Source organism: Myxine glutinosa, chromosome 1 (assembly GCF_964187855.1).
Source record: "Myxine glutinosa chromosome 1, kmMyxGlut1.1, whole genome shotgun sequence".
NCBI classification, from domain to species: Eukaryota; Metazoa; Chordata; class Myxini; order Myxiniformes; family Myxinidae; genus Myxine; species Myxine glutinosa.
The window spans coordinates 93938999-93951622 of record NC_136261.1 but is presented as its reverse complement, the minus strand read 5'-3'; the positions used below and the strand labels follow the sequence as shown (position 1 = coordinate 93951622).

At 46.1% G+C, this 12624-nt stretch overlaps 1 protein-coding gene across 3 annotated transcripts in view; it reads left to right on the top strand.

The window, feature by feature from the left end:
* Positions 1 to 12624, top strand: part of LOC137426438 (circadian locomoter output cycles protein kaput-like) — a 225003-nt gene that overhangs the window by 145621 nt on the left and 66758 nt on the right. For all 3 annotated transcript variants that reach the window (XM_068114990.2, XM_068114981.2, XM_068114996.2), the window contains 3 exons: positions 4734 to 4854; positions 5054 to 5167; positions 5468 to 5586. In XM_068114990.2, the coding sequence (XP_067971091.1) occupies positions 4734 to 4854; positions 5054 to 5167; positions 5468 to 5586 (354 nt within the window). The remainder of the gene's footprint in view (positions 1 to 4733; positions 4855 to 5053; positions 5168 to 5467; positions 5587 to 12624) is intronic.

The window sequence follows — 12624 nt, the reverse complement described above, 5'->3', positions numbered from 1 at the left end:
AACAGAAAAAACTGAAGGAGTTTGTTGTTTTTGTTGTTTATATTTATTGTGATTGGTGGCTCATATGTCAGTCTGCTTCAAATGCCCCATGGTTTGATTTGTGCTTTTACAAGACTCTGCTCAACTATAAAGCTGTCAACTCAACCATTTCAGTCAGCGCTGTGAAAGCCTTTGATAGACATTTGTGGTATTTAACCCCAGAACTGGTTGTTTTGGCACTGTTCAGCAATGCAATTCCTCAAAAGGATCGTCGTGCCCTTGCAGATGTGTTACTGGCCATACAACCAGATGAAATGCCAAGCACTCCAAAACACCGCTACGGTTCTGGATATGGCAAACCGTCATTTCCAAAAATTACAGAAGCGACAACCCTGGCTGATCTTGTGAACGAGGACTCGTGGTTTACAGTAAACCTTCTTCACCTAGATATGACCTTCCTAACAGAGGATGTTGACACTTGGCAGAACAATGAGCACTTCAAGGCAGCCAAGTCCATTGTGGATGGGCTTAATGTTGTGAATGACCCTGCGGAGAGAGCAGTAAAGCTCGCAACTGATTTTGTCTCAACTGCAAGAAGAGAAGACCACTTCCAAAATCTTCTTCAAGTGGTTGAATGTGACCGCAAAGCGAGGCCAAATTTGCGGAAACGAGCAAAGTTGGAGTAGTGACATTGGCGTTGTGCTTAATACATTTTCAAACTTTTAATCAATGAAAGTACAATACTACAACACTGTACTACAACTTTGTAATATGAAGAACGATTTTGGTTAATTTTACATTGACATGTAAGGTTGTTTTAACTGTTTGATATTAGGCATTTAGTAAAAGTAGGACTTTACTTTTGTATATAGGTATAATGGTTAATTTTACATTATCTTGTAGTTAATTTTACATTATCTTGTAAAGTAGTTTAGCTGTGGCCCTAAATGGCCCTAAATATATAAAAGTGGCCGGTGGCCACCCAGGACCACCTCTGATTTCATCTATTTTTTGCATACATACTTCTACCAACAAGTGTAACATTTGAGGGAATAGACATTAAAATACAACAACTTTTTGAAAATCATGGGGCGTTTGATGCACCCTACCCGGGATCACCTTTGTGTCCCGGAGGTGCCCCCTATCTCGCCTAGGCACCTAGTTGTCTTTCACGTTTTCAATCAGCTTCTCTATTCCACACCAGAACTTGTCCTTCTCTTCATCGCTCCGACCAACCTGCGGAGCATATCCCGAGATGACGTTCACCAACAGCTTTCCAATCATCATTTTCACCATCATCAACCTTTCACTCACTCCAGTCACACTCACCACACTGTCTACAAACTCCTCAGAAAACAGGACACCAACACCATTCATGCCTTCTGGGCACCCTTGCCACACAAACTTGTATTTCTGTCCCTGCCTACCCTTCACCATTCTCACACCACTTCCCTTCCATCTCGTCTCCTGCACACAACATATGTCCACTCTTCTTCTGACCAATACTTCCACCACTTCTCCTGATCTCCCTGTCATTGTCCCTACATTCCATGTCCCAAACCTCAGAAACCGATCTCCACGTCGGGCATCAGAGGTTTCGTCGTCATAAATCGAGTGATTTCCACCCTTGCTTCGATCGGGTTCCCCACCTTGAGTTTTGACTAGAGGGAGTGGGGTCCCCAGTTGCAGCTTGGATTGAGAGATCTGAAGAAAGTGGATGTTGGAGATCCAGAGTTATGGATGGGGAAGCGGAGAGGGGACGGGACACTGGGGAGCCGGAGAGGGGGGCGTGACACCGGTGAAACAGAGAAGGGATGTGACGCCTGGGAAGCGGAGAGGAGGGTTTGATGCCAGGGAAGCGGAGAAGGGGCGTGACACAGGGGAAGCAGGGTGGAGGGGGCGTGATGGGAAATCAGAAAGGGAGTGTGACGCCAGGGAAGTGGAGACTGGATGGGGATGCTACGTAAGGGAAGAGGGGATGGGGAAGCAGAGAGTAGGAGTGGACCCCGGGGAAGCGGAAAGGGGGCTGTGAATGAAGGAAGCAAAGAGGAGGAGGAGTGGCAGTGGAATGGGTGGAGGGACATGGAATTGGGGGAGGCTTAGCAGGGTTGGTGGTGGAAGAGCTTGGGGCAGTTGTAGGGAAACCCGTTGTGAAGATGACGTATTGGAGGAAACTAATCTGATGGAGTTTCTCCCCGTAGGCCCATATACATTTCAATAAGGGTTGGATCAAGGTATTCAACTGCAGAGAGATGAAAACAGACATCAGGGATGGCAATGACAATTAATAAGGCACAAAGAAAAACAGCAATGAATGTGGATGAGGCACGAGTTTGCAACTGATCCAGGGATAGAGAAAAAGGAAGGGGAGAATGGAAAGCAGAATGTAGGAGTGTTTGGCAGAAAGAATGGAGGAAGATTGAACATTTTAAAATTGCTTTTTAAAAAGGTTTAAATTGATGGCATGAGAGTGGAGGAGGAAGAATAGTGGAGATGAAGAAAAGTTTGGAACTAAATGAATCAGAATGAGTTAAAATGAATGATGAATGAGGTCTTAGGCATGTTTGACCAAATTGAGGATCTTTATCTCTTCCCGAGCCACCATTTGGCACTTGAGGTTGGAGCATTTAGTACTTGGGTTTTCTTCCTGGGTTACACACCTGCTCAGATATCAAACAAGGAAAAGCTGCCACATGGTGAGCTTGCAACAAATTTTCATGTTTCACTTTCAGTGCAAAAGTTTCACCTCGTGTTCAAACGGGTCTCTTTCCGTTTCAGGGAGTTACTCCAGAGTGCAGATGGTGCGGACGTGAAACGGCCACGTACGCTCAGAGTTAATAAATGGGACGACAATTGATCGTTGGATGAAATGATTAGATTTTGACACAAAACAAACTCCTGTCTCAGACACAAACCCCTGTCTGTCAAGGTACATTACACAATGCGTGAACCATTTCTCCTTCACTTCCTCTGCTGAGCGATAGTTGTCTCCGACACCGTTGACGGAGCTGTGATCGTCAATTTCGCCTTCCTCTTCACATCATCTGTTAAGGTGATGGAAAATTTACTCCTAATGAGCTTTATATGATCTTCTGCCGCCCGACACAACATATCCGTTTGGTTGGAGCAAAATTTGCCTTCCTATTTCTAGTGTGACTGACCTCACCCGCCATGACTGTTTTTCAAGCGGACGAGATTGTGCAATGTATTGTGGGATACCATATGTCGATCAAATTTATTTTACAACATTTTGGCCTGGTGATAATAAGTACGATCAGAGCCTTAGATTTTGTGTACTTCTTCCAAGGGTGCATTACAAGATACAGTAACACTATCCCTTGGAGGAGAGCCATCATAACACTGCAGATAAACAGCGTAGTAAACCATTTGGAGCTGATGACCTCCAAGGAAGGACTTATTTCTGAGAATATTTCCAAGGTGACACCAATTCTTGAACAACAGCTTAAGTTGTGGGGAATCACCTAAAATAGATTCCAAAGCAAATTGTAAGGCCAAGGAGATATAAGGTATGTGCCCCGAGCAGAGGTTTGACCATGGAGGAGAATTTAAGGTTTATTGTTCTTCTTCTTATGTAGAGGCAGCCTTGTGAGGGGAGAATGTTCCACACTGAATTTCATATTCTGGGTTGTTGTTGACTTTTTAAAATCCTCTCCTGATCAGCCGCCAAGGAATCATCTTCAGCCTGCTAATTGCTGAGGTTCGAAGCTTTTTGAGACCAGATGGAATAATTAATGCGCAAAATGGTGCAGAGTTGTTTTCAAAGAACGGAGGCCATTCATGTAAAACAGATACAGGAGGTAATTTGGGACATTTTAAGGATAAAGAATGAATGCTATCCAGGGCAGCAACCCTACTTGCATGCTTGGAGGAAATTATGTAAATAGTCAAATTGAGGAATTACAACTCATTATCTATTGTAGTTTTAACTCATACGAAAAGGTAATACCTATGTTGCAGCCTGACAAATAAAGCATTCTGAATGAAATGAATGAATGAATGATCGTTTTAAGGACATTTTCCCCGCTAGAGCGGGGGTTAGCCAACTAAAGCATTCTAAACATGTCAATTTACTCTACATTTTCATGTGCGAGCAGAATCATGTATTCCCTTTCTGGTCGCCAAAAGAAGTCAAGAGAGAAAAAATAAAAAATAGTATTTTCCAACAACTTTTGTTTTTGATTTTTGAAATGTTCTGGGATTTTTTTTTAATTCAGGCCTTTTAGCAAAATTTCAAGCTGTCTAGTCTGGGTTTGAATCTCTGCCCAGCTATAAATTGTGATCCTGGTGTTTAGCAGACAGGGAGATTCATCAATGTGTGTGCGGGTTCCTTGGATGGATGTTAAACTGAATGTCTTGTCTGCCAGCATAAGCTGGTGGACATTATAGATCCTACAGTGTCCTTCGTGAAGAGTAGGAAAGCCATAATCGGCACCGTGGCAAAATTCCATATTCCTGTTCTAACCTAAAGGGGGAATTGTGTCAGCGGTACTGCCACGCCGCAGCAAATGATGCTACCTGCAGCCACGCGCTTCATACGAAAGAAGAAGCAGACAACATTTTTGCCTAGTCACCTAGCTTCCAGCAAAGAGGATTGTAGGAAATGGTACCTTAATTTATAAATGATGAAGGCTGCATCTCTTTAGCCCCACCACTTCCCTTCTGCCAGCCTTCTCCCCTTAAACCCTGTCCTCCCCCTATTTCCACACAGTTGACTGCTGTGCTGATATGTGCAGGCAGACTTGGTCGATCAAAATTTGCTGAACTTCCTCCCTGATCAAGAACATGCAGCCATTTACAAACTGCTATCATCACACACATTACCAGCCAGTGAAGATGTGCCTGATTACCTCAATGGTGAGTGCCTGGATAATTACATTTTCTGCTCTAAGGAACACAGCCACAAATGTTAAAGCCTTTGTGGTGATTGTTTAATGATGAAGTGGACTCCACTGATACTTTTGCCATGTGGAAAGGGAGTAATATGTAAATTCAGCACGCCATTTTGGAAGTTTGACCCTCGCCTAACCTGTGCTCAAATATCTCTACTTCCCAGAGGAAAACCACTTGGAGTTTTCATGCCATCTGCTACGTGGTTCTCTGAACCCCAAAGAACCCCCGACGTACGAGTTTGTGAAGTTCGTTGGACACTTTAGAACATATGACGATGGTAAAACAAACTCATAACTTTGGGCTATAATGGCTTTTAAACTTGAGTTGCAGAAAAGCTGAATACAGCAATAAGTCAGGTGGTGACAAAAAGTATGATTTATATATATATATATATATAAATATAACTGTCAATGGATCAAATGCATATTGCATGATTCACCATTAGATTCTGTACGTAATACTGAGTGATTTATGTTGGTGGTTATTCTCTTGAGTGGATATTGGGGAGGGTAAGACGTCATCTTGAAAATATATTTTTCTCATGGGAGATTATTGATCCACCATGACTTCCTTGCAGCATCAGGAGGATCCTGTAATGGCTTTGATAGCACCCTGCCACGGGCATTCATTGCATCTGGAACTCAGCGCCTGTGCTTCATGGCATCTGTACGTCTCTCTACACCTCAGCTCGTTAAGGTGGGTGTGTGTTTCGGTGATTGAAGCAATTGTTCAATGAGATGTGTGTTGATAATATATGAATTGGAGAATTGAGTGTAGTAGCATGCGGACCTGAACCAAAATATAATTGGCTTGTTCTTGTCACTTACCCAACTCATCCACCAAGTCTTGCCATAATCCGTCCACAACTTTTTGAAATATCATGCTGTTGTTTATTGTTTTTTGGCCCTACCTCTCAACGGTGAAGAATCACTTAAGAACGAACAGCACTCGGTACAGCCTCCGCTGTGCTGAACAATTTACATGTTGGATCCCACTGAGAGGGCGGGTCTCAATCCGGATCTTAACCAAAATGTAATCGCGTTATATATCGTTTTGGCCCTATCTTTCAATGGTGAAGAATCGCTTAAAAATTAATAAACTTCGTATCCGGATCCGGTCCCGATATTCGCCAAAATCTATTTGATTCGTCCTTGTAACACGCCAAACCTGTCCACCAAATTTTGTCATAAACCATCCATAACCTTTTGAGATATCCTGCTCACAGACAGACAGACAGACAGACAGACAGAAAATAGACAAACAAACAGGGGTGAAAACATATAACCTCTGTCCAGTTTTGGTGGTGGAGGAAATAACAAGTTTAGGGCCATATATTTTGCATGTAATATTGTCTATATTTTTTACACATTAGTCTCAGCTCATGGAGGAATTAAACTGCAAGTGGTAGCAGGTTTACAAAGTACCATAGGAGAAGATTGGGGGAAGGGTTGGGGATGATCATAGAAGGAAGGAAGGAAGGAGGAAAAACACAAAAAGGAATAAGATTGGCCCAAAGAGGAACAGAATGGGAAATAATCAGCAGGCGTAGAAGAAGTCATTGGTGTGGATAGCTTAGCATGTGAGGTAGTGATGGGCAGCATGTTTGAAAGATGAAAGTTGAAGAGACGACAGACACAGGGAGACAATTCCACAATCGAGAGAATAAGCGGATAAATCATGCAGGTGGGCAACCAGCCTGGACTTAGGCAGGGTGAGCGGATGAGGGTTTCTTGATGAACATGTGAAACCTGGCGTGGCTTGAGGGGGGTAGAGGTAGGAGAGGGTAGGTGGAGCAAGGAGAGATGTAAACTTGTATAAAATGGAGTCCACCAACTTGCCATGGGTGGGAGAGTGACATTTTTGGGGAATCCACCCCCTGCCTTGAGATACATTGGGGAAGGCCTTGATTTTGGCCACCTTAAAATGACCAAGGTAGGGTTAGGGATCGATCTCGATCTCGCGAGATCTCGGAGACGGTGGGAGGGATTTTCGAAGCTCCACACGGTCTCCACGTTTTTCGAAGTTAAGTCTGTTCACAATTGTATTTTGTCGAAACTGTATTTATCTTTCGGTGTGTGAAGTTATTGTGTGCAACTTTGGTTGTTTCTCGGTGTTTATCTTTCATAAATTGATCGTCTGTTTGCCGTGTCGTGTCTTGAGGCCTTGTACAGTGTGCACTGTACAACCTTGAGGCTTTGTTTTTCTCTCAGCGGTCCGTCGTTTGTGATCCAATAACTTTCGTTCTCTGTATTCCCAGGCTTTTCACCCAGAGCCTACTTCCTTGTGTAAATCTCAACTCAACAAAAAAAAATAAAAAAATAAAAAATAAAAAATTTCCTTCTCTGTTCTCATTCGTTTATTCATTCTTATTCGTTCGTTCGTTCTTCGACCACGTGTTTCTCCCCCATTTCCCCAGATAGTTTTCACTCATTAACCTTCAATGTTTACACTTTCCCCTCAAGTTATGTATTCCGTCATATTTTATAACACCTTTTTCTTCTTCTTCTTTAAAAGGCTGCTTTCGACTTGCTCACCAAATCAATTCATCCCAAAAAAAATATCCATCTCCTATAGTGCCTTTTTTCTACATTCCCTAAACTCTCCTGCACTCCATCCTCCATCCAGCGTCCTTAAACGTATTTTTAACTCGAAGGTCACAAGAAACTCATTTTGCAATAAATGTTCGTTTCCCATAAATCGTACACTTTCAAAAATCCAATCTCACCCCTCCCCTCCAAATCTTCCCCATAACCCCTCCCCTCCAAATCTTCCCCATCACCCCTCCCCTCCAAATCTTCCCCATCACCCATCCCTTTCAAATCTCCCCCCTTGCCCCCTCCCTCCTAAACTACCCCCTCACCCCTCCCCGCCAAGACGCCCCCTCGCCCCTCCCCTCCTAGACTCCTGCCTCACCCCTCCCCTCCAAATCTTCCCCATATCCCATCCCTTTCAAATCCCTCCCCTTGTCCCTTCCCTCCCAAACTCCCCCCTCACCCCTCCCCTTCAAATCTCCCCACCCTCATTGCTTCTCAATTTCCCCCCTCTCACTCCCCCTCCTCAAAGCGTCCTCCCCGCTTCTTCCCCCTTCAAACTCTCACCTCCATCTCCCCCAACCTTCTGCCTCGCTCTTCCCCCTCCTCAAATAACACCTCATTGTGGCTCACCCAATCACCATCAAACCTTTTGTCCGCCCCATCCTTCCCTTTCTCCGAGCTATTCTGAAATCTCTGACACACCTTCAACAGCTCTCCCTATCTCTTCCACCTCTTCCACATCTTACCCTACCCCTCCTCCCCCCTGTTCTGTATCTGATGCTCCCCCTTCCTCTTCATTAACGGTATGGACCTCAAACATCCGGGGCCTTCGTTCAAACTTAACTGATCTCTCCATACAGGTTGCTTCTGTCAAACCAGACGTGATCTGCTTAACAGAAACTTTCCTCCTTTATGATGTCTCTGATTCCATAGTATCTCTCCCGGGCTACTCCCTCCTCCGGTATGATAGACCTGAGCCTCGTCCTGGAGGCGGGGTTGCTATCTTTATCAAAAACTCTCTTCCTCACTCGCCCTGCACTGCACTCTCTCCACCTCACCCCCAGGAATACCTCTGGCTACGGCTTCCCCTTCGCTCCCACCTCTTGTTCATATGTGTGTTGTACCGTCCACCAAACAGTGATGACTCCATCTACATCTCGCTGTCTGATGATATGGACCAACTTCTATCTACTCATCCCAACTCTCTCTTCCTCATATGTGGTGATTTCAATTGTCACCATGCCAGTTGGCTGGGTGTGGGTACCTCTCTCACCAGCCATGGCTCTTCAGCAAAGGACTTCTGCGACTCACTGGGACTGACACAATCTGTCAATTTCCCGACCCGGATCTCAGTCAACGGAACATCTTCTCTTCTGGACTTGGTTATGACTAACTTCCCTGAAAATGTCTGCTGCTCTTCTTCTGCTCCGATCGGATCATCTGATCATGTCCTTGTTAAAGTGGACATCTCTCTGACCATCCTCAGGGAGCCTGCTCAGCGTCGACGAGTCTGGCATTTCACTCAGGGCAACTGGCACGGTCTTCAAGCAGCCATCAATCATCTGGACTGGTCTCCCATCTCTACCACCTCTGACATCAACTCATCCTGGGAATTCTTCCAAAGTAAATTGCTCTCTCTCATGCACAGATTTATCCCATCTCGTCTTCAGTTGTCATACCCTTCCTCCCGTCCATGGTACATGGAATCTTGTGGTGAGGCTGTTGCCCAGAAACAACTTGCCTTCGTCTCCTGGAAAGCAAATCCAACGGAAGGAAATCTCATTTCCTTTCACAAAGCCCGAAACAAGTGTGTGTCCACCCTCAGGAGAGCCAGGAAACAATATCTCTCCGTTCTCAAGACCGAACTCTCTTATCTGTCTCCCTCTTCCAAATCCTGGTGGCGTCTGGTCAAATCCGTTTCTGGTGTTTGTTCCCCCTCCATCCCCTCCCTTACCTCAAACGGCTACACAGCTGACTCCGCACGTGAAAAAGCTGAATGCCTCAACTCTGTGTTTGCCTCTAAATCTTGTGTCCCAAACCCATCCCTCTCTGTACCCACCATACCCAGTCGTACCCTGCTGCTCCTGGACTCCGTGTCCTTTCCTCCTGACAAGGTGGAAAAGTTTCTGTCAACCCTCGACTCTGATTCTGCAACTGGACCCGACGGCATCAGCCCACGGGTCCTAAAATCCTGCTCTGCTGCTCTATCTCACCCTCTCTCTGTTCTCTTCACCCTCTCTTTTGCTCAAGGTCAACTGCCATCTGCTTGGAAATCAGCCAACATCACCGCTTTGCACAAAAAAGGTGCAAAAACAGATCCTAGCAAATACAGACCAATCAGCCTTCTCCCAATTATCAGCAAAGTCATGGAATCCATCATTGCTTCGGATATGAAATCTTTCCTCTTCTCCAATGGCTTGATCTCTGATCATCAATTTGGTTTCAGACCAGGTCACTCTACTCTGGACATGCTGCTTCTGCTGTCTCAACAATGGATGGAGGTCCTCAATGCCAAACAGGAAATTAGAGCTGTCTCCCTCGACATATCACGTGCCTTCGACACGGTCTGGCACCCCGCTCTGCTCACCAAACTCTCCTCCTTTGGTATCCATGGAAATCTCCACGCATGGCTGGCGGACTTCCTCTCTAGTCGTCGTCAACGTGTGGCCCTGAATGGGTTTCTCTCATCTCCTCTTCCTGTTCAGGCTGGAGTTCCCCAAGGCAGTGTTCTGGGCCCCGTGCTTTTTCTGGTCTTCATCAATGATCTCTCTGACTCTCTCGAAAATCCTCTCTATCTCTTTGCTGATGACTCCACTCTCTGCCGCTCCATTCCTCTTCCCTCAGATCGGCAGTCTGCTGCCTCCTCACTCTCTGAAGACCTGGACAAAATCACAGACTGGTCAAACAAGTGGAACATGTCTTTCAATCCTGACAAATCTCACACTCTTACTATGTCTCTCCGAAAAGATCGACTGGACAACCCTCCCATCTACTTTCTCAACAATCCTCTCCAAGAAGTTCTGTCGCTCAAGATTTTGGGTCTCACTATCTGCCATGATCTTTCTTGGGAAAACCACATTTCCAAGCTGGCCTCCAAAGCCAGTCGCCGACTGGGCATCCTCCGTCGTGCGAAGTCCTTCCTCGGCACACCTGAGCTCCTCACCACATACAAGGCTTTCATCCGCAGCTCAATGGAATACTGTTCTCCCCTATGGGCCGGTGCTCCTGCCTCACACCTAGCTCGGCTTCACGCTGTTGAAACCAAAGCTTTCAGAATTATTGGAATCTCCCGCGATGAAGCTATCTCTGAGGGCCTTTCACTCACTCACCGCAGGCAGGTAGGTGGTCTTTCTGTCTTCTACCGACTCCTCTCCGGCCTTGCACCCCCAGCTCTCTCTGTGCTCTGTCCCCCAAATATTCCTACAGGTCGCACAAGATCTGCCAGCAACCCTCTGATGGTTAAACTGCCGAAATCTCGGCTCTCTGCTCACCTTCACTCTTTCATTCCTCTTTTCTCCCGCCTCTGGAACAAACTCCCTCACTCCCTTCAATCCCACTCCTCCCTCCAGGTCTTTAAAACAGCTGTTCACCACCATCTCTTATCTTCCCCCATCCAAAACCTTGATCTTTTCTACCCCCGCTAATTCACCCCAGATCCACCTTGTTTGAAATTCCAACTTCTTTCCTGGAAGTCCTGGCAGTGTCCATATGTTTTATACCTCTCCCACCGCCCCCTTCCCATGCCCCCCCCCCCCCAAAGCCCTCGCCCTCTCTCAGATCTCTCGATGTCTCCATGTCTCTCGGTCCCTGCTCTCAAATGTTGTGTTTGTGTCCTTCCCCCTCTCTCCCCATCTTGTCTACCGCTCCCGATGTTATATGTTTTATGTGTCGGTTTGTCTTTCTGTGTGATTAATGTTCGCTCTTTCACGAGCCTCGATCTTGTATACAAAAAAAAAAAAAAAAAAAAAAAAAAAAAACAAACAAACAAAAAAAAAAAAAATAAAAAAAAATGTGTGGAACAGGAACACCAACCTAGAGTGGGAGGTATACTCCATGGAGCTCCGTATAAAAGCTTGATATACCATACGTATGATGCGGGTGAGGATTACCTTAGATATATGAAGCTGCAGCGACTAGCCTTTGATGCTAATTTTGTGATAATATTCTCCCATTAAATGTTATGACAAACTGTGAGGCCAAAGACTGTATGTACTTCCAGTAGCTGTCTGAAGAAATTGATTGGATGTTTATTTTTGCAACTTTGAATAGGAGTTATGTTTGCAACTTTCAAGATGAAGGAAGTTGTCCATCCAAGAAGGTGTTGTGAAAGGGAGAGGAGAGAGGGTATAATAGGACTGAAACACAGTTCTTGAGGATTAGATTAGTTCAGCTGGAGAAAAACACTCCTCTACCTTGGCACTGGAGAAATCCGTATGCTATCAGGAACATTTTGCAATGAAGGAAAGGGTGGGAACAGAAATGGATGGATTTGGAACTTTGTCCATTTGAGTGAAGACAGAGTTCATCAAGGAGAAACAAACATAAAATGTCATAGCCCCCATGGTTTTAGTAATTTTGCCACCAGTCGGCCATCTTTGGTCGGATTACAAAACAAAATCTTCTGCATATCATATGTATACTCTTGAAGGAGCTGGGGCTCCCACGTCGATCGGAAGAATGGACGCGACAAAAAGCTGGAATTCATCCGAGTTGCTTTAATCAAACCAAACACTCAGGCACTCTGAAAAGCCCGTTTATCGGGCAGCAATATATATACATATTATCCCGGAGCGTTTGCCCAGGAAAGGCGAGAGGGGGCGTGGCCCAGCGTCCTGGCTGCGGCCTGGCAAGTTGAGGGCGAGCCTGCCCGGGCGTCCTGGACGAGCCCGGCATGGTGATCGCTCCGCGTCCTTGATAGGTGCAAGGCGATTGTGAAAACCCAGCGGTAGCCGCTACACACGTCCCCCCAGAATCGACTTGCACCGGCAGGGTCAATTTGAGGGGGGTCCTGATGACCCGGCCGAAGCGACCCCTGGCGGGTCGTGGGAGGGGGTCCGGTGTGGTGGGGGGCGGTCGAGTGGGGGGCACCGTGGACGGGGGGCGGCCCCGCCACGGCGGAAGGGCCACCCGTGGTGGGTGGTCGACGTCCACGTGCGCCGGCTTGAGGCGGTCCACCGCAACCCGGTCCGACCTGCCGCCG